At 38.4% G+C, this 26,352-nt stretch overlaps 2 protein-coding genes across 8 annotated transcripts; one reads left to right on the forward strand and one right to left on the reverse strand.

Moving 5' to 3' along the window:
* The first annotated feature begins 4,713 nt into the window (after positions 1-4,713).
* Positions 4,714-10,888, forward strand: LOC143038376 (uncharacterized). Its single transcript, XM_076207449.1, has 2 exons — positions 4,714-4,848; positions 8,320-10,888. Exon 2 carries the CDS (start codon positions 8,325-8,327, stop codon positions 10,878-10,880), a length of 2,556 nt encoding a protein of 851 aa, XP_076063564.1. The 5' UTR covers positions 4,714-4,848; positions 8,320-8,324; the 3' UTR covers positions 10,881-10,888.
* A 3,938-nt stretch (positions 10,889-14,826) lies between these two features.
* On the reverse strand, positions 14,827-20,318 carry LOC143038377 (uncharacterized). 7 transcript variants are annotated; one of them, XM_076207456.1, is made up of 7 exons: positions 19,219-19,240; positions 18,003-18,107; positions 17,528-17,571; positions 16,819-17,042; positions 16,525-16,595; positions 15,785-15,874; positions 14,827-15,084 (listed from the first exon to the last, which is right to left on the reverse strand). In XM_076207456.1, exons 4-7 carry the CDS (start codon positions 17,019-17,021, stop codon positions 14,996-14,998), a joined length of 453 nt encoding a protein of 150 aa, XP_076063571.1. In that variant the 5' UTR covers positions 17,022-17,042; positions 17,528-17,571; positions 18,003-18,107; positions 19,219-19,240; the 3' UTR covers positions 14,827-14,995. The 7 variants fall into 7 exon arrangements, with proteins under 7 accessions (XP_076063571.1, XP_076063569.1, XP_076063567.1 ...); XM_076207454.1 differs by lacking the exons at positions 17,528-17,571; positions 19,219-19,240 and adding an exon at positions 19,843-20,318; XM_076207452.1 differs by lacking the exons at positions 17,528-17,571; positions 19,219-19,240 and adding an exon at positions 19,839-20,318.
* Positions 20,319-26,352: the final 6,034 nt, after the last annotated feature.

A 26,352-nucleotide genomic window follows, 5' to 3' on the forward strand; every position in this document is an offset into this window, starting at 1 on the left:
AACGAAGAGCCAAATGATATATGAAAACAATAGCTATTATGCAAAATAAAGATGCTAACCTAAACAAAAAATGAATAAATAGATCAATAGATAAAACTGGATTGATATCCCTTCACTGGATAAAACACACACACACACACACACACACACACACACACACACACACACACACACACACACACATATTATATATATATATATATATATATATATATATATATATATATATATATATATATATGTATATATTGGAAATTGGTATGTTATAACACATTTGTAAAAGTTCACTATAAACCCACTTTCGGAGAAATAATAACGGAAGTACAGGGAAAGCTGTATATTTCGACTACTATCTGTAGTCCTCTTCAGAAGAGGACTACAGATAGTAGTCGAAATTTGCAGTTTCCCTGTACTTCAGTTATCATTTCTCCGATAGTGGGTTTATAGTGAATATATATATATATATATATATATATATATATATATATATATATATATATAATATATATATATATATATATATATATATGCAATAAAAACACCAGGAATGTGTGTTCACAAATGCGTAAGTAACCACTTAGGAAAAGTAAACTAACGAAGCAGTGCGCTTTCGTATAATTACAGTATATCTTCAATGCAGATACAAAGATGTAATTATACGAAAGCGCTCTGCTTCGTTAGTTTACTTTTCCTAAGTGTTACACACACACACACACACACACACACACACACACACACATATATATATATGTGTGTGTGTGTGTGTGTGTGTGTGTGTGTGTGTGTGTGTGTGTGTGTGTGTGTGTAATTTTTATGCAAAATCCGGTAAACCCGGGTAATTGAATAGAAGACAAATTTCATTTAAACGATAAATCGTTCAAGCTGACATGCACCAAATAACATCAAATACAGTGAAATGATACGAAATTGAATATTTGAAAACTGTCCGAAGATCACTGAAAATTATCTCAAACAACCAAGACAATTTCGTAAATTTCATTATTTAAGAAAAGACAATATACATTTCTATTTCAGAGGAGCTATGGTCAATATTTGAAATTGAATAAAACCAAATGAACTGTAAAGTAAGTGGTATGTGTCAAGAAATAAGTAAAAAAAATTATATTAAATAGGACATCATGTAGTTCCCAAACTGTCTTCTGAGTCGTTTTTATCCCACGTTACCCCTGCGCTTATTGGCTGACGAAATGAGAATTCAAGACTTATTGAAAAGTATCTAAATTGGCAAAAATATATTTAAAGCGCACATGCCATGCATAATGAATTAAAAAAAAGCTACTTAAAAGTATATAATGTGTCGGTTTACAACAATAAAACAACGGCAGTCGGGTAAATACATAAAATATGCACACACCTATATATTTATATATCTATTGAATATCATAAAGCGTGTAAATATGTTTATATGAAAAAAGATAATGATAACAAAGACGATTGTCTAACGCGCTTTCCCGTTGTACACAGCGATCAGGTCACACCAACTCAGAGAGCGACAGAAAAATACAACCACCTTCCTTGCGCGTCAGCGCGTCACTGGGGCGTTTCATATTGGAAACCACGGCTTGTGGTCACAACACACTCCGGAGAATAATTATGGGGTTCATTGTGTGCACTTGTGATCAGTGAGGTGTTCAATATATTTATACATACTCGTGGTCATTAAACCAGCATATCAATGGGCTCGCGTGAGGGGTTCTGATAATCATAATATTTTTCCATTTATCTTTTTTCAGTTTTGAATTAGAGTTGAAAAGTGCAAAATGTAATAAATTTTGGATAATAGATAATTCATATGGCCTCAACCGTGGAAAATAAGGTCAATGAAAATGAATAAAGACGTGCTAATTGACAATCCCTTTTCCACTCACAAGAAAATCCTATTCTATGTATGATATTATATAATTATTAACCTGAAACCCGAAATCAGGAACATCTCCGTTCTGAAACATTTCTGATAAAATCTTCCTTAGGACGTGGAGAGATGAGATTGATAAGTTTGCAGGAGTAGCGTGGCAGAGGCTGGTTCGGTCATAGGACTCGTACAAAATTTATGTATATATTTTTTCACTTAGGAAGTAATTGGTAGAAATTCACTATTTTTTAAGAATCGAAAATTTGTACACATATACATAGCACGGACTACTGACGCTCTTAGTCGCATTTTGACGTAAGTCGACATTTCTCAAAGCGGCGCAAGATTATCGAAATTGATAGAAGTTTTGAAAATAACGAAAGAAAAAAATAATGCTGCTTCTCTGGGACCGATTGTTGGTCGTTCTATTAACGTATTTTTCTCAGAAACTATTCCATCAAAGTGTGTCATTAATCGAAACGATTACTCAATGATAAATCTGCAAGCGTAATGTTACCCCGTATGTTAGCAACGTTGCGACAAAGCGGCAAGATTGCTTTACTCTTTTATCTAGTTGCAATAAATGCCGTTCATTCGATTATTGACACAAAACATGAACAACAGCGGCTATATGAGACAGAATCTGTATATATGTGTATATATATATATATATATATATATATATATATATATATATATATATATATATATATATATATATATATATATATATATATAACCGACCGAATTTGTTAGAGAGTGAGAGAGAGGAGCAGTGATTGAATTTTCACAGCCATCCACCAAAATGAATGTATAAATGAATAAATAGATAAAATGAAATTATGATAATGATTACAGTATATATGTAAAAAAAGAAAAAAAAACAGGATTGCAAATCTATAACAACGTACTATGCACGCCAACTCGACCATGCAACTTACGTGGGAGTGTGAGCATTACTATTATAATCTTTATCAACAACGCCTTCCAGCGTCGTCCGTCCACTGGTTGGTAAGTTTAACTGGTACAATCGACTCCTCCTCAACCAGGACGTCTTTTATTAAGCCTTATGAAATCGCCTGGCATTGTGGATAGCATCAAATGCGTCATTGCAGCGAGGGAGAGACGTTCAGCAAGGGTTGAAGGAGTGATTCAAGGAAGGGCAGAACGAAGTATAACTGTTGTCAATAATAATAATAATAATAATAATAATAATAATAATAATAATAATAATAATAATAATAATAATAATAATAATAATAATAATAATAATAATAATAATAATAATAATAATAATAATAATAATAATAATAATAATAATAATAATAATAATAATAATAATAATGATAATAATAATAATAATAATAATAATAATAATAATAATAATAATAATAATAATAATAATAATAATAATAATAATAATAATAATAATAGTAATAACAATAATAATAATAATAATAATAATAATAATAATAATAATAATAATAATAATAATAATAATAATAATAATAATAATAATAATAATAATAATAATAATAATAATAAAAATAATATTATTATTATTATTATTAATATTATTATTATTATTATTATGTAGGGGATGGAATGGGTGGGAGTGGTTTCATATATGCCTTTACTTTTTGACTACCTCCTGTGTAAGGGGGAAAAGCCTTTAGTGTATATGTATGTATGTATTATCATTATTATCATTATTATTTTTGTTTTTAGTATTATTGATGTTTTTGTTGTTGTTGTTATTATTTATCTTATTTATTTGTTGTAGCGGTCAGAGGCCTCAATAGGCCTGTCGTGCCAGAGGAGTAGTAGAGTGGTAATTTGTTTATTTTTTTCATTGTATTATAAAAAATCTGCTCTACCGTTGGCCTTAGGGATGCCAATAAACTATTTTGAATATTTATTGCGTGGAAACTGTGCGATCAACGGCCTACGTAATGCGAAGGAATGGGGTGGATGAGAGTTCAGAGCTCGTATGACCGATCTATGGGTAATGATGTGTGTATGTGTGTGAGCGAGAGAGAGAGAGAGAGAGAGAGAGAGAGAGAGAGAGAGAGAGAGAGAGAGAGAGAGAGAGAGAGAGAGAGAGAGAGAGAGAGAGAGAGAGATTCACTATGGTCTTGGATCACGAGTTGAACTTGTGATCGACAGTTATTTCCCTCCTTAAAGAGAGCTCATGTGTGTGTGTGTGAATTTACCTAGTTGTATTTTACGGGAAGGGGAGCTATGCTCGTAGTGTTCCGTCTTCAGATATCGTTTTATCTAGACTGTTTTTAAATTGTGTGTGTGTGTGTGTGTGTGTGAGAGAGAGAGAGAGAGAGAGAGAGAGAGAGAGAATCATTCTTAAATGCATGCAAATTATATATACCATAGTTCACTGTAAGGACTCTATGATCATTATACGCAGGTTCACACATGCAAAAACATATCCATACAAATATTCTTTACAATATTAACTCCAGTGCGAGGATTTAAATGACAACCCTAACATTTCCTGGGGCCTCTCGTCTCGTTTCCAACCGTTTTGTTTGATCCATGGGAAAGGAGCCTGTCTTCCACCTTTCTTCACTCATTTCCGCCAACAGAATCAGGTGTACGAATGCTACAGTACTGTCTTCAATTTATTTATATTTGCAGTCTGTATCTGACAGCCTATTTTACTTTGCTATTTTTTCACAAGATAATATTTTAGTCTAAGTAAAATAAACGTGTTTAGCTATTTATTCTTTTACACCAGTTCTATAACAAATCGGGATACAAGCCAGAGCTCTGTTAGAGTGTTGGAACAAAGTGACCGTTGCTGCCCTCTGAAAAGGCAGGTGCTTTACTCCTGTGGATCGGCGTCGTTCGCTTTTGCAGCTGACTCAAGACGCTGAACTGTATAACAACAACCGAGTTTCAAATGGTAACTGGACGAAGATGTCGTAGAGGCATTATAGCCTGACAAATTCTGATATATGGTGAGTATTTCTCCTATGTTATGTTAAATGAAGTATGAACTACGTCAAAAACTGTTAGGTGAGATTGTTTGCTGAACATAGTTTAATGACAGATGATAGACTTGACCATACAACCCCAGCATCTTTATTTGGTTGTGTTGTGGTTTGGGATGAAGTAGAATTAGTATGTTTATCAGACTTAAACGAACTCGCCAGATATGTTCATAAGATATAGATTCAAATTTTGTATGATTCATAAGACAACTTTGACATACAATCTTAATTATCTTCAATTAGAATAATCGTAGAATGTAAATATATGATATGACATGGTCATGTAGGGGTAACTTGTTTTGATAATTGGAAATATATTTATTCATTATGAAAGCTGGGTTTGTGATATAATAACTTGGTTTGTATAATTTTATATATAAATATGAATTAGTACTAGAAATGTATAAACTTACAATTTGACTAATTTTTATTTTGATATGTCAAATTTACACAACTTTGCAGTGTAGTTTGAAGGGATATTGTTTTTTGTTTTGTTTTGTTATAAAACTACAATGTAATATTTTTTTGTTTTACTATTGTACTGTCTAATTCATAATGTTATTTGAATCCCTAGCTTGATAGAATTGAGATTGAATAGGAGTTGGCTTAGTGATAATTATTAATATGACGCTTTCAAAGCTATGAATTCTTTTAATGTTGACAAACATTATATAGAATACTATCAATTATCATATACATTTTGGATGTTGATAGGTTGGGGTAAAACAAATAAGGTACAATAGGTTATCCCCATAATTTCCTCGGTCTATAAGACTTAACCAAGAAAAGTTATAAAATAATTGAATTAAATTGCAATATTTATTTGTTTTAGCTGTAATTGATAATTACCAAGTTAGTAATACAGGTAAAAATATGGCGAGATTCTTAAATAATTATGGCAGTGGTAGGCTGGATTTGAGAGGTTTGAGGAAGTACCTGATCTTGAATACCTTAAAGTTCATTCAATCAGTTATTGACATAGTAGAGATGGATTTCCATTGAGGCCAGCCATGGTCCAGTGTAGTAGGCTTTTGAAATTGGTCTGGAATCTTGGCCAACCACGCATGCAAGTGGTGTTTGACAGTTTTGGGTAACACATCACTCAGGTTCCCGAGTTTTGCCAGGATGCAGTTGTTGTTGTTGTTGTTGTTCCGTAGACTGTCTGTCCCGTCTCCCCAAGGAATGCCACAGCCGAAACTGGGATTTCCCACAAATCCTTTATAGGGTGTATGTTGTGTTGTTTGCAGGATGCAGTTGAAGAGTTGTGTTCCATTGTAGGTGAAAATGTGCTGTGTCAAAGTCCTAATTTTTTTGAGATGTTGCAGTGGTGGTCCTGACATAACATAGCTTTCCTCTTCTTTGGTGTATCTTATCTGTGATGTTGACATTTGGGACCCCGTTTTCTAAAATCTTCCAGACAAATAATGATGTATCTCTGTCTGTGCCGCTTGTGAGAGTACAGGTTTAGGTTTCTCAGTAGCTAAACAGTTATGAATAGTTGGGTAAAAATTCAGAAGTGTCCACACATGTGATTTTGTATTGAGAACATATGTCTCCTCATTTTACTTAAATTTGAATAAATCTGATATTCATTTCCATTGGAAATTACTCTGGGGACACCCCATTGAGAAATCAGGATAATGGGTGAGGGAAATAGGCAAAATGGGTGATTGTAGAAATGGACAACATAACTATTCAAATCAGCAAGAAATGAATAAGATTTTTTTTTTTTTTTTTTCCCTCCCTACGCTGACCATACCAAACCTGACCTAATCTGACCTAAGGTTAACTAACCTATCATGTGATATGTGTTACCTAGTTTGGGGAGAAAGGGGGGTAAAGTATCCAAAATACCTCCAATAAGTTGTGTATTACCTAGCAGGTAGGTGGGTTTGCAAACCCCCCTCTCCCCTCCCCTCCCGTCCCCCACAGAGAAGGCATATCGCCTTGCCAGGGGGAAAAGCCCTCAGACAACATGTAGGGTGTGTATAGTGTAGCCAGTGGTCAAACCTCCCACCCCACAGTATGGCAGTGGACAGGTATGTCTGCAGTTCATCCATGATGTGCTAAAGCGGGAGGGGTAATGAGTCCGTTTTGGATAGATAGAGGGTAGATGGATGTTTTCATTTGGTTCTCCCCGTATAAGGAGAAAAGATAATTTCACATGTATGTATGTCAAAAGACAGTTTGGCTCTTTCTGTTTGCAATGAAACATTGTGTTAGGTTGAAAGTATTGCCAAATATTGATGGGTTTTCAGAATGATTTATTGTGAAAACTTGTGAGAAACTACAAAATGCTTAAAATTTACATAGAATCCAAGTGACACCAATGCTATAAGGTTTAGTTACTGTGTCAAGTGTGTATGTCAAGCATTAGGAGGAATAAATGTGACTAAGGTTAGGTATAGTGTGATGTCTCAATATGAGCCCTTGTTTACATTTATCAACAGTGCCTGTTTCAAACTTGACATTTGTGAAGTCTTGGGTTACCAAGAGTATCTCACAGTGTGTATGGGCCATATAACTGAATTTCTCTGCAAGTTACTTGTTTTTAGAAATAAGTTTTATATTTTTTTTTTATCAGTGTAAAAATGATTATTGAGTTTAGTCAATTTTTTTTTTTTTTAACCTCAAATATTATGAATACTCTTTTATTGTAATAATCTGTCATTAGTGAGGCTATTAGCTTTCTGTAAAGCATCACCATATTGAAGAACTTAAAGGATCATCTAGTTATTTTTCATACTGTGCCAAAGAACATTTCAGTAACCTCTCTCCTTCACATGTGTATTACATGTAAGTACTGATTACCATGGAGGAAGCACATTTCTTTGGTTATTTGATCCTGTGTAGTGAAATATTTTGGAATAGTAGTCTGGCTAAAGATGATTTGGTTCATAACTAGATTTTTTAAGATATAGAAAAAATGAAAATAAGATTGATAATAGTGATAAATAGTAAGGTACATATTTATTACAAAGGGCCGTCTCTCTCTTTTTAAGATGATTGTTCTAGTCAGTGCCAACATATACACATTCCACACCCATTTGTTCTCACACCCATCTTAGATCCTCCTGAATGGAGGGTCATCCCTGTTCCCTGATATACTTGCTCAATTCAAAGGTAATGTAACGAGACACCACCTTCACAGCAGCAGGACCCCAACAGCTGAAAATGGTATACCCCCACTACCTCATTATATGGCAGTTCCAACTTCCTCATCCGTGTGGGTAATTTACAGAATAGATGAAAATAAATCCCTTTGGTTTACATTATTTCCTCATTTATTTACAACTGCTTTCCATTGACACTTATCACTTGCCTTTTCCTCCTCTTCTTTGTTATTATTTTTACATCCAGTACCCTGTTCATCCATCCCATTGTTGGCCCTTCCCTTAAATGATTATGGAATATTTTCTATGTCCTATTTAATTTCAGGGAAAATGGACCCTCCTTTCAATGAGACGTTGGCCACAGTTCATCCTAACCAGGGAGATGGTGGTGAACTACCTTTTGCCAGGATGGATGTTCATGAGGAACCTGTCAGCTTGAAGACCCAAGGAAAGGACTTGCCGGACAAGGTGGAAGAAAGTACTGAATTAATTGGAGAAGAGTACACCAATGAGTTTCTGTCACCATCTCCTGTTTCAGTCACTCCTACAGTCTTCAGTGTGGATACTCATGAAGAATCCCAAGGAAATGATGCTCAGCACAGGTTTGAGGAGGATGGTCAGTTAATTAGAGAAGGATTTGTTACAGATGGGGTTCCTCATCCTGGTGTGGTGTCACTCACGTCAACAATGACTCCAGTGGATGATACAGAAAACGTGACAGAGCTTCCCGTAACTGAAACCGTAACTGAATTTTTTAGCTCAAGTAAAGAAAGTGGAGCAGAGTATGAAGGTGTTCACAGTGAGGTTTTCACCGAGGATGTTAACACTGTTGATGATGTCATTGAAACTACAAATGTAGATGTGGATGATGATTTTGATTATTCTACCACTACAAATCCTGATGAATATGTTGTTGACGCGATTGAATCTACAACTCCCAGTGTAGATGTAGATGATGATTTTGAGTATTCTACCACTATAAGTCCTGATGAATATACAGTTGAAATGGTTGAAACGACTACTCCGAATGTAGATATGGGTAATGATTTTGAGTATTCGACCACGACAAGTGATGAATATGTAACAGACAGACTGCTTGATTATGATCTAGACTCGTTTACTACTGGTCTTCCTGTGTTAGACGATATAACAACGGTATTAGACGCAAGTTACGATGCAGTGTCGGGTGTCATGGATTCTGGCACTGTTCTTTTGAGTCCCACGTTATACTCGCAAAAAATTCGTTTCGAGTACGGAGAAGGTTTGAGTTCCAAGGAAGCGAGAGTTCATATTCGTCCCAACAGGATTTTTAGTGGCAGTGGAATAACGTCATCGACAGATGCATTATTTGATGTAGGTGACAGTCGTATAACAACCTTCCCTAGTACGTTGGACATAGACAGCAGTGGGAGCTTTGACCCAAGCCTAATATCAAAAGCAACAAATTTTCAGGCGACTCATTATTCCACAACCACTCGAAGTGCAACAGTAACAACGACAATATCAAGAGATAATCTTGTGGAGCTCTCCCTAGAGCACATGTCCACTGGCTTGTACTGCAACTGCAACACTAGTAACGGTACATCTGATCCCATTTCGAGGAGCCTAAAATCAAATTGCAGTTGTAACATAATGGAAGCTAACGTGCATATTAGCGGTCAGGTTGGTGAAAAACAGATGGAACTACACACAGAGTCAACTGAAGATTATATCACTACGACAGAAAGTTTTGTTGATGACGGAACAACAGAAGTTGAGGACCTGGCTGACGCAACCGAGGAATCTACTGGAACACCTGTTTATGGGCATGAAACTACTGAAATTCTAAGTGTTATCCATGGAAAAATAACAGGTGTTCCTGTAGCTGAAATTAATGTCACAACTAAAGAAAGTGTTTCACGGTCATTTATTAATGCGAGTGCTGTTTCAAGTGGTATTGGTGTAAGCAGCCACTCTAACAGATCTTACATTTTTGACATTCAAAATGGAACTTACACAAAGAATGCTGTTAAAAAACCGCTTGATGTGCACACCTCTGGGATTTCAAACATTGAAAGTAGCACCGGTGCAGATACAGTGAATTTTCCCCTTGGGGTGACTGTGATCAGTGTTTTCAGTGCCTTACTTTTGGCTGTGATGATTCTCGGAATGTTATTACTTAGAAGACGTTATAAGAATCACAGTAAAGTGTATTTAAGTTTCGAGGCTAAACCAAGAGCGATGTTTACGAGACCAATGAGACCCGCTTTGCTTCCGACAGAAATAGGGCAGGTCAATTTACATCCCCACGATGTTCCTCGGCCGAGAGCTCCGATACTTTTATTGGAGGAGAGTCAGTGTGGTAGTGGAGAGCAAACGGGTGAGCCCTCTCCCAACCAAGATGGTGTAGATAACGTAGCTTTTGTGGAAATCCCGTTAGAGGAATTGAATTCTGTTGCCCCAGTAGCAAAAGATGCGGGTAAAGCTTGCGACCCACCGAGGTATAGCCCTGACATTCAAGTTGAAAATGATACTGATTCTGGAATTCGTGTCTGGTCCTCAACAGGTTCTTTGCATTCTTTGTCTCCTTCTCTGTCTAGATGTACTCGCCCACCCCCACCGTACACCCCTGAAAGCACTTACATAAACACTCAAAGTGATGGCAGTAGACACATAGACATGAAATTTAGTTGCCCTGATAGGTTTGTTTTCAGGAAAGATAGACAAAGTAGTAAGAAACATGAAGCGCAAAGTGAAACTTTGAACAAAACCCAGGGGAAAGAACTTCCATGTTATTCAGACATCCTGGGAAAAACTATAACGTCTGAAACTTCACATAGTCCAGTCCCTGTACATGACTGGAATTCGTTAAGTGAAACTTTGAAAAAAGTTACAGTTGCAGACTAGTTGTTACCTCAGATGTAAGTAATTTTTGAACGATTACACCTTCAAATGTCTATCACTGTTGTCTTGGCTGTTGAATAATCAATTGTGTACTTCATGTTAAAGTTTGAGCCTGTGTAAGTTTAACAAAATATTTCATATAAAACATCTACTATATTTTCCTTGTTAATTGATCTCCATCTATTTTAGAACTAGCCTGAAGCAAAGCTTGCATACGTTTTAGGTAATAATGGTAATGACTTAATAAATACTTTCTCATGTTAGCTCTGATTGATATGTATAACTACAGCAAGTACTTTCTCTAACTACCAAAATAGCACTTGGTGATTTTACTCTACTCTAAGGCCTTAAGTATGTTTATGGTAAACAAGACTTTAAAATTCAAAGAAATTATTCTTTTAAGAATAGGTTGAAGCTATGTAACAGCGACTACTTAGTCGCAGGGACAGTACTCAAGGGCACATTTCCTTTCAAGATAGGTTGTTATCAAAGTTTTTGAAATATTGAGTAACCAACGCGTAAAGATTTGAGATAGGAATGAGTGGTGTGACCAACATTGGTTCCTTCTTCTTTCCTGATCCCCTTTCATTTGCCACTCTTTTTGACTCATCTTCAGCATGATATTGACCCTCAGTAATGGATATATACTGCTGCATTGCCTCTGACCTGAGCAGTGGCCAAGGGAAAACCTTCCATCCACAAGGAGCAAAGATAGAAGGAGGGAGAGTCATCCCCATCCTCTGCTAACTGCTCAGGTCAGAAGGAATGCAACAAGACAAACCTCCACAGCAGGATCCAACAGCCAAAGCTGGTTTACTCCCACTGCTTCATTACATGGTGTTCCCCCCACAATCTACTCAAGAATTTACAGAACAGACAAGAAGAAATCCCTTTGGACATTATCAACCACTTTCTACTCGTATTTATCTTTTGTCCTTCCCCATTCCTACTTGACCCAAGGATCCCTTCATGTTCATTCTATCCACCTCTGTCTTCCATACTCTTTTTGCCAGTCTTTCTTCACTTGTTATTTCTTTATGCACAAACCATCCCAGTAGTCTTTTACAAACCCTATCTGCCAGCTCTCTCTCCACCTCTATTTGAAGAAGAAATCAATACTCGAAGTTTCAGTGTAAACCATGAGAAAGTATTGCACCAGAAATTTAAAGGATGGTTGGCCCTTTAGTTTACGTAACACATTCTGGGTCATCCAGTAATGACGGAGCTGGTGTTCACTTGCTCTTATGTTGAGATCCAAAAAGTTGCAATTTACAATGCATTAACAGTCAGTCCATCAGTTGTTGCCGTGAGTTTCACGGGGTCGAAAACCAGCTAACCCACAGTGGCTGGTAACAGTCCTTGGAATCAGTCCAGAGACCAACGGCCGTACTTGAAAAGACTTTTGCCAGTAGTGGAAAGCACTTTCTATCCTTACAAATTCAATTTTTAACTGGCTTTCTAAGTATGTCTATATTGCTTACTGGCTTATCCACCAAATTTAATGGTAATTTTCATAATCATATCTAATAAAGTAACATTCTAATTCCTAATAGCAGAGAGCATATGCCAGGGCTGGAGAAATTGTTCAAAATTATGGCACCGAGCGTCATCCTCTCAGGGCTGCACCTCCAGATGGAGTGAGAGTGTGAATGGGTTTTGAAAGGGGCAGCAGGAGATGATTTTCTCACAAATATTCATCTTGCAGGTAGCCATCACTGGTCCCATGTAAGCTAATACCAGGTAAATTTAATCAGTTCAAATGACATCAGAGAAGCACAAGAGTCAATGCTCTGCTTATTTGCTATGATGTCACACTCACCACATTTATTCTGTTTAATGATCATGTATTTAATTTTGGGATGTTACCTCCGACGCGGTTGAGAAATAGGAAGCATTATATACCCACTGGTTCAGGCAACAAGATAATGTCATATATATATATTTGTATCAATGCAATAACTTGGAGCACAAACATTTACAAGAGCTTGCACAAAGATTTGGTTAGAAAAGCAATGCAATTGTGGCTGCAGAAGAAAGTTTTCAAGTATCACATGGAGACCAGAGGTGACCAATTGATTGATGGATTGCATGGGTTAATAAACAGACCTGGATCAATACAGGAAGGAGCTGTTATGAACCAAGGGGCAAGCATACTCTATAAAGAATATCTGTAGACATGTAAATGCTGGCTTATAAAGTTATATTAGTGTATTTCTTTATACGAGTACTTGTATGTACTTGTGTGGTTTTGTGTTGGAAAAACCACAACATTAGTCATTGATTTCTCATGGGAAATCTCTTAGTTACCAGCTAATTTTGTGGCTCAGGATTAAGTTTATTCAGGAATAATGTATAAATTGTATGCACAACTTTTGGTTAAAAAAAAAGCTAAGATGAGAGGAAGGAAAGGGTGGTGGACAGGAATCAAATGGGTGGGAGCTGGTATATGCCTCTTGACTTGGGTACTTCCCTGCTAAGAGGTAAAAAGACCCTTGATATATAGATAGATAGACTTACATTTGAGTACCTTTGTATTAAACACGAACAAGTGTTCATGTCCAAAGGTGAATGATAGGTATTTGCAAGTGATGGTCCTGCAAGGTGGACGTCAGAGAGAATCATCTCCCTCTTGTCCATCTTCAGAAGCTGTCAGCACCTTTGTTTCCATTTGGAGGTGCTGCTTCAAGGGACTTGTATGGGAGGTCCCAAGGACTGTGGGTAACTACTGTGGATCTGCGAGTTTCCAGTCAGTGAAACTAGGTAACAGTTATTATTATTAGTAATCTCTGGTCTATAACAGTGGTTCTTAACTTTACCTCTCCTCCCCCACATCACTCAAATACGAAAGTAATTGGATGAAATATTTTGTCAGCGGCAGTTTATTAGGGCCTCAAACTTTATGATAAAATTGCACTGTAGAGAATAAATGAGTCACCCATTAAAACACACACACACACACACACACACACTTATGCTCCTAGTAATTACTAGCTGCTCCCACCTTCACGGTAAGAACCACTATTCTTTACATATTCAGTTGTCTTCCATGTTATTATTAAACATCAGGTCACAATGGTAATATATATCACAGGTCTCAAACCTAAAGTTTAATGTTAGATGTTGGTGTTCAAAGATCTTATCTGAATTGGTCATTAAATCTGGCTTTAATGATTTAGTTTTGTTCCAGGAGTATTTGTACTTTATATGTTTTAAGTATTTATTGCCTCATCTCCGTTCATTTCCAAGATTCATTGTAAGTTTCTGGAGGCCAGTCAAGCTTTTCAATGTATTTATCAGTTATGCTAACTTCATCTTGAGGACTGCTTGTTCCTGTCTCTCAAAAAATACAATAAAGTTTTTTGTTAATGTCCAGTTTATCAAAGAAATTTGTTAGTACTCAGTTGCCCTAGTATCAGGGTGTACAAAATGCAACAATTATAGTTTTGTACATCACCAGTTAGTCAAGTGATAAAATTCATATTTGAAAAATTTAGCACAGAATGTTCTGATTGAAGTCTGTAAATGCCACTTTCCCCCTTATAATGCTACTGTCATCTACATTTTATGTGCTTATATCTAGGGCAGAGAAAAATATCCGAGATGGGTCAGAGTTCACAATTGTTCCTTAATTACAAGCATACGTGTACTTAATGTAGATTCCCACATTAAGTCGTTACGAAACCAAAGAATGTATTGTAGTTTCAAAGTGTAACTAGTCTCCTTAAGTTCTCTTTCAATTATGGAACTACAGTATCTTAGCATTCCATTTTTAGAAATATTGAAATTGTACAATGGAAAATTAAAAGCCCAATTACATAAATGTGCCTAATTTATTAGCCCACAGTAATTTATGAAATACTGTTTTGAACTTATATACCATATTAGAATTAAGATGTATGGAAAAACCTACATAGATGCCATACTGAAGACAATGAAAAGGAAAACTACCCGTCATCTAGGAGGTTCTAAGATGGGAGGGAGGGAGGAGGGGTGTGGAGTGTTTTTGGGGATGGAATGGGTGGGAATGATTTTATGCCTTTTCCTTTTTGGCTACCTCCCTAGTAAGGGGGAAAAAGCCTTGGTATATGTATGTACACAAATTTTTGGTCCGTCCTATATTAAAGAACTCTTGCCAAGTGGTCGGCATTGACAATTTCTATCCAGTAACCATCAGGATCCTGGATAAATGCAATTCCTTCCATCTCACCTGGAAAGAAAGTTTCACTGTCACCAAGATTTTGTTTCCAATAATGTTTATAAAATATATGAGGGGCAGACCCAGTAGAACATAGTGTCATTATTCATTTGATGTCCCAGGTAATATAAAGCTGTCCAGTTCTGTCACAAATCTGAAGTTTGGGGATTTGGAAAGAATGAGTGAAGAAAGATTAGCAAATATAGTGTGGAAGGTAGAGGTGAATATAGTACGTTTGAGGGGAAAAGTAAGAATGAAATGGATGGATGGGGCTTTGGGTAATTGGGAAATGTTATTTGAGTTGAATGGATGGATGGGGCCTTGGGTAAATGAGAAATGTCAGTTGAGTTGAATGGAAGGGACAGACTAAGAGATAGGTGTGAATCGATGATAAAGTGATGTCCAAAAGGGATTTTTCCTTGTCTTTTCAAATTACTCATGAAGGGTTGTCATGCAACTGAGGAGGTGGAGGTAAACCATGATGTGGAGGTGTTGTGTCTTGCTGCATTACTTCTGACCTGGAGAGGGATGCTCTTTCATTCATAATGATGGCATGTCATTAGCACCCAGTTTTCTCATAAGTCTGCCCCCTTGGTTCAACAAAATCATCTAGCATTAGCTGTAAACTAAGAAATATAAACATTGTATGGTCAGCCACGGGGATACAACAGAAACTTTACGAAAACCCATGGTACTCATAAAAATTACTCACCCTCATTTGGTTTCTTGACAAACTTAACATTCAAGGTTTCAAAGTACTCGCAGGCTTTGTACACATCAGGTACAGATAGTCCTATGTGGCCTGTGGGAGAACAATTTTGATTCATATGACATTGAATTTCAGTTCCTAGGGTTCATTTACATACATATACCAAAGGCCTTTTCCCCCCTCACAAGGGAAGTAGCCAAAAAACAAATGCATAAAAACCACTCCCACCCATTCCATCCCCAACATGTTCCACTCCCCTCCACCCTTCTCCCTCCCTCATATCTTGGCACCTCCTGGATGATGGGTCATCCCTGCATCTTGCCCACCGCCCTAGATCAGAGGCGGGGCCACAAGACACAGGATTCATTTAAAATGTCAAAACAATACCGGCCAGCCATTCTGTAGCAGCTAAAAACCAGCTGCAGTATCTCAATGTTGCCTGAATGAATAAGGAAATGCAGAGCAGCCATGTTTGCAGTATGTGTGCAAAGAATAATCTTTAAATTAATCCATCAACATTTGTGAAGCTATCTAATTGCTGGCCACATTTTTTTTTTTTTTTTTTTTTTTTTGTGAAATAAGCCAAAACATTTGTAAAAATAGTCTAAACTCTAAATGCAAACTTGAGACAGTGCTCAACTCTTCAGAGTAGGTTTCCCTCAGGAAAAGCCGACTGCAGGCAAACCCCTTCCTCAAGGGTAGATATGAAAGAGTCCCAAACAAAAATATTATTTTCCATTTACCAAAGCCACGGGGATCGGAGTTGCCATTATGGTATCCTTTGAATTCTGGATCAGTCTCTGTTCCCCAATTGCTGCAAAATGGAACGTGAGGAAACATATTGCAGAACAACTGTCTATTGCAAACAATCTGGTTAATACAAAAATGGAACCTGATGCACATTATTTTATATGGTTTCAAACACGACTCGAAAACAGAAAATACAATACACCTGAATGGATTAACAAGGTTCTGTAGTCTTCTCCCCATAAATCCTGAAACAATGAAATAAATGGGTAAGAACATAGAACTCTTACTGTGTAAGTTGAAGTGTGGCCTTGCATGAAAAGCACCATCTTGTCCTCTCTTTCTCATCTTTTGGGATATCTTCTGCCTTTTCAAAACCCATAAAATACACAGAGAATTTCATTTCAGGGAAGTCAAGTTTCTTTAGTAACCTCATTCCAAGAACTTTGGAGTAAAAATCCAGAGAAACTTTGGGATCTTTGATACGGAACATCGTTTGCTGGAAAATGAAGTCCTGAAAATAAAAAATACACATACAAGTCAGACAATCCAGTGTCTGAATTAAAAATATTCCCCCTATTTTTCATCATGAAGTGTAACCTATACTGGTTGTTTTGTTTCCTGTGTTTGGACCTCGGCAGAACCAACAAATGTCCAAAAATTAATGGTTTACAGATTTTGCCAAATCTGGCGGATGTATTGTGAGGAAGGGCCTTCTGGTACACTGTATGTATATGTCTGATATACTGTAACATGCATAGACACAACTCACCAAATTCGCCCATGACAAGAATGTATAGTTTCTTGACAAATGTGTATTTTGAACAATTTCAAAACATAGAAAGTTGTATAGGTTTCTGTGCACAAAGCACTCAGTCTGTTGGCTCCAGATTTTTCTAACAGGAGACCCACAACATACCCAGAAACACTCATTCAAGGAAATGTTGTCTGGACAGAATGAAAGCAGGCACTGTTAAACAAGGTGCTCATTGTCTTCACCTTCAACCATTTATTCTCCTTTGCAGGTCTTCACATAAGCTCTACTGTAAAAAAGAAAAAAAAAAAAATGACCATAACAGACTTTCCTCTACTTCATACCTCTAAGGCATCTGCCGCAATGCCTATCTTACAACCCTGTCATATACCTTCTCCAAGTCCATGAAAGCCTAAACCCTTTGCCTAAGACTTCTTACACATATCTTACTGCAAATACCTGATCTGTGCCCCAACTTCCTCTACTAAACCCACACTGCTCCTCTCCTAATCCTTTCAATTAACACCCTCCTGTATATTGTACCTACTACAATTATCACCAGTTCCCTATCACAGTTGCCCCCTTTTATCTTGCATCGTGGAACTATATATGTATACCTGTAGTTTGCCAACACTATTCAATATTAACATGAAATGATATTTGGTTCACTGAAAAAAAATTGAAGTTTTGTTGTACAGTAACTGGGAATTGCGTTCTTGCCTGTGTTACTGGGTTTGGCTCTGAACAGGCTGCAGCAGCATCCTCATGAGAAAGTGGGGGCTGTTCTGACGACATGATGGCTTTGTGTTTTTAAAGATTTCCAAGCTGAAATAAATCAAAAGAAAGTCATGAATATTATATGATATATATCTTTGTGCATGTATACATATGTATATACTGTATATGTGTATATATACACAACACTGAATGGGACCTAGTGAACAGATTTACATTTATCAACCACAATATATATATATATGTGTGTGTGTGTGATTCACATTGGTCTTTGGATCGGGTTGGACTCGTGATCGACAACTATTTTCCCTCCGGACGAGAGCTCAGAGGTCGTGTGACCGATGAATGGGTAATGCTATGACCTACACGCACGCACACACCCAACTCCCCGCCCACGAGAGTTGAAGTAACAACTCGAAGCGCAGCGATACTGAAATTTGTTTCAGCCGTGGGCAGGATTCGAACCCGGACCGCCGTAGTGACAGTCGGGGAATCTATGTATATATGTATATCTGAAGAAAATCACCATTGACGGCTAATATCAATTAGGTTAATTCCGAGGCTTTGCTTCATGATAGCCCAGAGCTCGATCGACTCTTATATCTCCGTTAATTCAGTCGGTAGAGCTCCATATATATATATATATATATATATATATATATATACATATATATATATATATATATATATATATATATATATATATATATATGCACAGTGCATTAATTCAGTGCCACCAAGAATTCGTTACGCGAGGTGAAACCTAAATTAGTCCGTTAAGAAATATGAACCTTTTGGTTACCACTCAACTTGTTTCAGTCTGGCTGTTTCCAAGCATTGAATAATGAACAGAGGGGAAGTTATGACTAAACAAATTGCAATAAACTAACAAGTAAACTGATATTTGTAACAAATTGAAGACGACTCCCACACACGCCCCCTTCCACCCACACAAGAAGCTGGTTCCTATACCTGAAGCGAAGTCGCTGACATCTCCATAAGGTAACAAAAAAACTTAAAGGAATATTTGAAAGTGGACATCAAACGAACTACGGAGGGTTTCTTTGTCGATATAATGCATAGTTTCTCGTTATCAATTTCGAGCCGACAACAAATTCTATTATCACGTCACAGGATTCGCGTTATCACAGAATTTCTTTATATCATAACTTTACAACTTTGCAAGCATAATTATAAATACCTCCCCTTTGCGTTTACACTAACAACGGTTGATATCTTTTGAATATGAATTAGAAAAAAACGTTGAAACTATGTAACCTACAGCAAACTTTTGTCTTCACCACTGTGCCTGCAGTATTGTAGGTCTTAAGCGGTCATTGCTCTCTCAAAGGCTTGACTCGTTCTGAAGAAACGTTAGATTGGAAAAAAAATTCCTAGTGTACAAATATGGACGTAGGTGTACTTATAGTATAAGAAACATATATAATTTAATTAATTTTTGAAAAATCTTGGATGTCGAGAAATTCAGATAATATTGTAGAATAACTACTGAAGACGTTACTGATTTCCCTCGGGAAACAAGAAGTAATACAAAGTTTTATTTTTTTTTTCTGATAAATTTCCATCATGTTATTAATAAAATACTAAAACGAAATAATTAAATTATTCCTTGGCAGTTCAGCTAGACAAGAGTGATTTTCATCAAGTTCTATGTTCTATTAACAAGTTAACAGAGTAAACTAAAACAAATAACTGAAAATCTTGAGATACTGCAGTTTGACTTTTCCTCGGTCAACACAATATGAAAATACATTAAGCAAAAATCTATTAACGATAGTAATTAAAGAAAAAAACTCATACAAACTGTATACGTTGCTCATTATTTCACTCCATGAGCATTATTTTGATTTCAGTGCTTCTGCAATGATTTCATGACCTTTAGTATTGTATTCTGACATTTTGCAGAGGAGCCATGATCTTGTACACTTAGTTTATCAGTAACTATCTCAATTGAAGCTATATGCCCATTTTTCCGTGGACTAGTCCCACAATGCTTTCCATTTTCAGTGGGTTTCGTTCATCAAATTTAATTACTTTCAGTCCCCAAAAGTCTTTCAATCGGAGTATTTGCATATGGTAGTGACGTCATGCACCTGTAGTGGTTTGGTTCGAACAAGCCAGGGAAAATGAAATTCACTTTGGTCTCTTATTCTAATCTCTTTGGTAAAACCACAAGTAATAGCCACTGGTTAGTGGATCTGATCAGTCGTAGCTGGACGGTGAGCCTAACGTCAGAGGCGGTGGTGTTGATGACGGCGAGGCTCGATGGGACTGCTACAAGACTGGACGAGATGTTGTTGCTGCTGCTGCCGTGGCTATTACTATTCTGCCCTGACTGGCCGCCGCTGCCCTATTTAAGGGTCGCTCGCGGCTCAGCGTAGTTGGCAAGAGAGGTCGCTAGCCGCTCGAGAACCATTTGCTGGCTCCTGATTGGCTAGCTCATATTCACCTCTTGCCAACTATGGGAAGTGTGTGACCGCCTGTGGCTGCGTCACTACACACCCAATTACTGTTTGAAGATTTTTTTTTTTTCAGTCCTCTTCAGAACTGAATACTAGTCTCATTGGTCATCAAGCTGTTACTTTCCTCAATTCCCTGCTTGCGCCAATGTATGTCTACTAAGTCACTAAATGCGACCAGAATATCCCCCAGGAAAAATACAAAATCCCCAAATCGTTACGCAAGAAAAAGTTTCAATGTGTGGATAAAATCCCCAGAAGTGGTAGTTCTGCCGGAAGTACGAGATAAATTCCTATGGAATGCGAAGATGTTTATGTGAAATTAAATCAAAATGTATTTTTCTATACGTATGTAATTTTTATGATAGAAAAAAAAATTTCAAGCAAATGTAAGTTTCACATCAAGACGAAGAAAATAAATCTGCTGAAATATGAATGTGACATACGAGCAGCGCTCAGTACCAAAGGTCCAAGACGCCATAATGGAGGATATACATCAACAACGGTCACATGGTGTACCGCGCGGTACAGGCAGTGTACTTTCAGATTTATCAACATAAATACTCGATTTATGTTAAAAACAAAAATGTAAGTTTTGTCAATGAAGATTGAAAAAAAATTATTTCATCACTTCAAGAGTTGCAAGGACTGAGTGTTGATTTGACCGCGTACATTGAAAAGGGTGTAGAATATGGCGATCCTGAGATCTGGATCTGGAGGTCCTTGATCCGATGTTAGGAAAGAGAAGGTCTTGGAGCTTGTAGATCCTCGATCCGATGTTTGGAGAGAGAGAAGGTCTTGGAGCTAGTCGAAGTGTTGCTGTTGCGACCGAAGAGGCTGTTCTATGGGGGTATGTGCTACCCAGGACAAACCACCCGATCTTGCGGGATCGGTCTGTGTAGTCACCTTGGTCTTTGGATCACGTGTTGGATTCGTGATCGACAGCTATTTCCCTCCTGGAATAGAGCTCAGAGCTTGTATGACCGATCTATGGGTAATGCTTATGACCTTACACGCACACACACACACAACTTCCCGCCCACGAGAGTCGGAGTAACGACCCGAAGCGCGGCGATACCGAAATAATTTCAGCCCTGGGCAGGATTCGAACCAGGTACTGCCGCACCTCCGTACTGTGTTCCAGTACTCTATCAACCGCGCCACCGAGTGTGTGGGAGGCGATGAATGTAAGAAAATGAAAACATAGTAGTGTATAAAAGAGGGTTATTACCAATAAGCGTTTTTTCCCCTCTATTGGCAAGAAGCCGTCTTTTACTGGTGGCGCCTTACAGTCAGGTCCCGGTTTCAGACTAGTCCTCTGATTGGCCGCCTTCCCTTTGGCTATTGGCCTATTGCGAGCCCTGGTGAGTGCGCGCGCTTCCGCTCGCGTTGGTGACGTCATCGGTCCCGGCTCGGTCTGCATGGGAGACGGTTGGACACGATCGGTGTTGGCGGATGGAGTACCGCCACTACAGCACCAAGCAAATCGAATCGGTTCAATTCATGACGAATCGACACGATTCATGAATCGCGTTGATTCGTCACACTAGTTTCAATGTAACCGTTTATTACAGCAAGCGAATCGGCATGATTTGAATTGACTCGATTCGCCTGCTGTAATAAACGGTTACATTGAAACTAGTGTGGCGAATCAACAACACGATTCATGAATCGTGTTGATTCTTCATGAATTGAATCGATTCAATTCGTTTGGTGTTCAGGCAGCCTAAAGCGGCCCATACACGTTCAATTATATTGCGCAATTTCATTGTCAATACTCTGAATTGACAATTAAATTGACCGTGTATGGGCGATATATCGCCCATACACGGTCAATTTAATTGTCAATTCAGAGTACTGACAATGAAATTGCGCAATATAATTGATCGTGTATGGGCCGCTTCAGGCAGGAACGCGATGGGTCAGTCATAATCATCAATTGGGAACGTACCTCACGGAGTACATGGCTTTGCTCACAGTACGGCGGTACCGGCGGTACTGGGTTCGAATCCTGCCCAGGGATGAAATTATTTCAGTATCGCTGCGGTTCGAGTCGTTACTCCAACCCTCGTGGGCGGGGAGTTGGGTGTGTGTGCGTGTAAGGTTATAGCATTACCCATAGATCGGTCATCTGAGCTCTCTTCCGGGAGGGAAATAGCTGTCGATCACAAGTCCAACACGTGATCCAAAGACCAAGGTGAACACTGGTGCCAGTCCCCACGGTTTCTCCGAGCAAGCTCCCATGCAGACATCAACCCTTCCCATTGCAAACTACTCGACAGGTTCGATCTACTTGCATCGACCATAAATTCTGTGGGTGATCCCCTCATCTCCTCCATTGAGAGTTGTCTCTTGTGGAGATAACGCTGAGTAGGATCAACATCAGGGAAACGTGCCACATCATGCCCATAGAGCCGGAGTTGACGTTCAGGAGTTATGCTGAAGGTAACTGGCCTAGACTAAGCCTCACAGTACAGTCTTTGGTATGATACAAAGTCATTCCAGTGATACTCCATGATTCTCCAGATTCTCCAGAGGCATTTGGTACCAAAGATATCGAGAATCTTCTTCTGTTCAGCATCCAATGTCCAGGTCTCACAACAGCACAGCAAGACGGGAAGCACAAGTGACCTGAAGATTTGGACCTCAGTCCTCCTGCATAAATGTTAACAATGCCATGTATTCTGGTTGACTGTTCCCATAACCCCATGACGAAGCCATTCCTTCAAAGCACTTCCTGACATGACCCACCACTGTATATATTACACTACCAAGGTATGTGAAGCTTTCCAAGACCTCAATGTCCCTGTCATGTGCATGGAAACATTAAACTGTGTCATTCAGTAAGCCTCCAAACCACAGGACCTTGGTCTTGGTTCAGAAGACTTGGAGCCCTAGAGGTCTCACTTCCCTGTGCATTGACAAGAGGGCTGCAACAAGAAGGACAGCATCATCAGTAAAGACAAGGTCACTGACTTTTAATACTACCAATAGATGCTCTGCAACTACATTGACAACACTGCCCATTACCCACTGAATGCAGGTGTTGAAAAATGTTGGGCCAAGTACACACCCTTGTCTCACTCCTGAATTAACAGAAAAGCTGGATATGCCTCCTCCATACTTTACAAAGGCGGAGCATGCCGACAGGAGACCTTTTGATCCATATCTAGGTCGGATGCGGAAAAAAAATCATATTAATAACAATAATAAATAAAAACTATAATAATGTAAATAACAAATAAAATACATGAATAAATGCATAGGTATAGTTAAACAGTAAACAAACACGTAAATAGTAAATAATAATGAATTGACATATAACTAATAATAAATGAAAATCAGACAGACAAATGATAACAAAACAAAAACAAATAATATAAGATAAATTACAATCATTACAGCATCTTACTTAGGTATTTATCTAAATGATTCTTAAAGCTTCGAACTGAACTACATTGCACTACCTGTGCAGGAAGTTTATTCCATTCATTAACTACACGGTTGGCAAAGTTGTTTCTACCCACTTCCAAATTGAATCTATTTCCGGACAGTTTGAGACCATTGTACTTTTTCCAGTCTGTCAATGTCTTTAATGTTCCAGAGTATAAGCCAGACTCGATCAATAATCATCGCAACAATCCCACAGATCATCTCTGCTGAGTCAATTCTTTTTTGAGATCATTATAAGCTGCAAGAAACGCCGGTTGAAACTCACTTTGGCATTCCATATGAATACAAAGCACTAGGATCCGATCAGTTGTTGACTTACTTGGCGTGAACCCAGACTGCTCAGGCCTCTGAAACTTTAGCAGATGTGTAACAACAGATGGGCAAGCACCTTGGCTGGCACACTGAGCAACGTAATACTGCAGTAGTTGTTGTTGCATTTCCAGCCCCCTTTTCTTTTCCAGCTAGGGACAATCAGACACCTTTTTCCAGACAGGAATGGTACTGAACTGCTAAACAGTACTGCTTGCAACCTGCAGAACATGGTTTCACTTCCAGCTTTTTGCAACTCTGCACTGATGTTGCAGATGCCAGCTGCATTTTCACCCTTCAACTTACAGCCACTTTGACATCTATGAGATAGGGCAGAGATGTGTCTATCGATGGATCGGCAACCACCAGCCAAACATCATGGAAGGGAAACTGTGTTTAGAGGGTAACCCATTAGCAACTGCTCAAAGTACTCAGCAAAGGGGCCACACCCTTCCATGCCTGACAGTAGCTTGCCATGAGCTGTTCAGACTGTACTCCTCAGGGCTTGGAGCAGTTTCACCAGGGTTCAGTAGGTAGCCCTTAGGCCAGTTGGACTAAAATGAACCATGACATTCTCAGCGATTCCCCCAACACACCTCTCCATTTTCATGAGAGCTCTAGCCCACTGTTTCTGAGTCCTGTATTGGTCCAGGTCCCCAGCCATTCTGACACCACAGCTGAATTCTAGTCCCTAGTGTCTCCCCCCACACCACAGCCACAGACTGTGCAGTGTTGGCTCAGGCGGTAGTTGCCTGACACAGGGTTTGCCTAAGATTCAAGTCAAGCAGCCAAACAGATTTGCCTCTCCAAGCCAAGAGGGGTTACCCATCTTTGGCCTAGAGGACCAAAGAGGCGTGATGTGTCCCAGGAGGAAACCCAAGTGCAACCACAGCATTTTAACATTACTCAACCTCCAGGACTCCTGTCTCCAGGCCCTGCAGGGATGCCACACATGACAAACACGAGTTAGTGACCCATAATGTGGTCGAATGGCCATTGACTCAAAGGGTTCATCTGCTCATACATACATACATATACCAAGGGTTTTTCCCCCTTATGCCATGTCCATATGGTTGAGCACTGTCCGCCGGGAACGAGGACTTTGCTCGACAACGGGCAATTTCAGCGGGCAAACCATCAAATTGTCCATTCCCGCCGCCATTTACAGGCAGTGGATGGAGGGCAGATATCGGTGCCAAACGTAAGAGGTGAGGAGCGAGCAAAGTTATCAAACCCGCTCACTCAGTACAGACCGAAGTTATCTTACCACCATGTCCGCGCACCTATTACTAGTGTATACTGGCACCAGACATGTCTCTGTGATTTCTTGTTTTTCTTTTTAATGCAGGCAGCAATTATAATGCTGTAGAGTGCTACCTTCTTTCCAAGTATGGCGGGAACCATGGTTATCATACTGCACTGAACCACTCACTCACCTCTGTGCAAGTCTGTTCTTAATTGAGAACTGAGTTCATTAAGGCAGATCCAAGGATTCAAGTATGTCAACTGGCCAATTAAATTTATTTAATTTATTGATTGCATAGTCATCTCATTCATTTAGTACTTTAGGGACTTCTTGCACCTCTACGGACCCGTAACACTAATCTTACATTTGAAAACTAATCATTCAGGAATACCGAGCCACTCTCCAATGTATTACTAGCCCTTGATTCTACTGCCATTCCTGAATATCTCCCCCATTCAACAACATTAACTCTTCCCATGCATATGTGTCCATGGGATAAGAACACCATCATATTCCTGCGCAAGAGGAAAAAAGAAAGGAGAAAAAAAAAGGGGGACTGCAACAGTTGTCGTTCCTTACATCACCAATTAGTCAAGTGTTCATTGCAGAGAAACTTGCATTCCCATTGAAGTCCATAAATACTAGTCTACATTTCATGTGGTTTTGTCTAGGGCAGAGAAAAATATCAAAGAAAGCTCAGAGTTTACAATTGCTCCTTAAATTACAAGCATACATGTACATAAGTAGAATCTCACATAAGTTGTTAAAAAAAACAAATATGTAGTTTCAAGTATGACTAGTCTCCCTAAGCTCTTTCAATTATGGAACTAGTATTTAACATTCCATT

Source organism: Oratosquilla oratoria, chromosome 24, assembly GCF_046742065.1.
Source record: "Oratosquilla oratoria isolate Oo_2021 chromosome 24, ASM4674206v1, whole genome shotgun sequence".
Classification (NCBI taxonomy): domain Eukaryota; kingdom Metazoa; phylum Arthropoda; class Malacostraca; order Stomatopoda; family Squillidae; genus Oratosquilla; species Oratosquilla oratoria.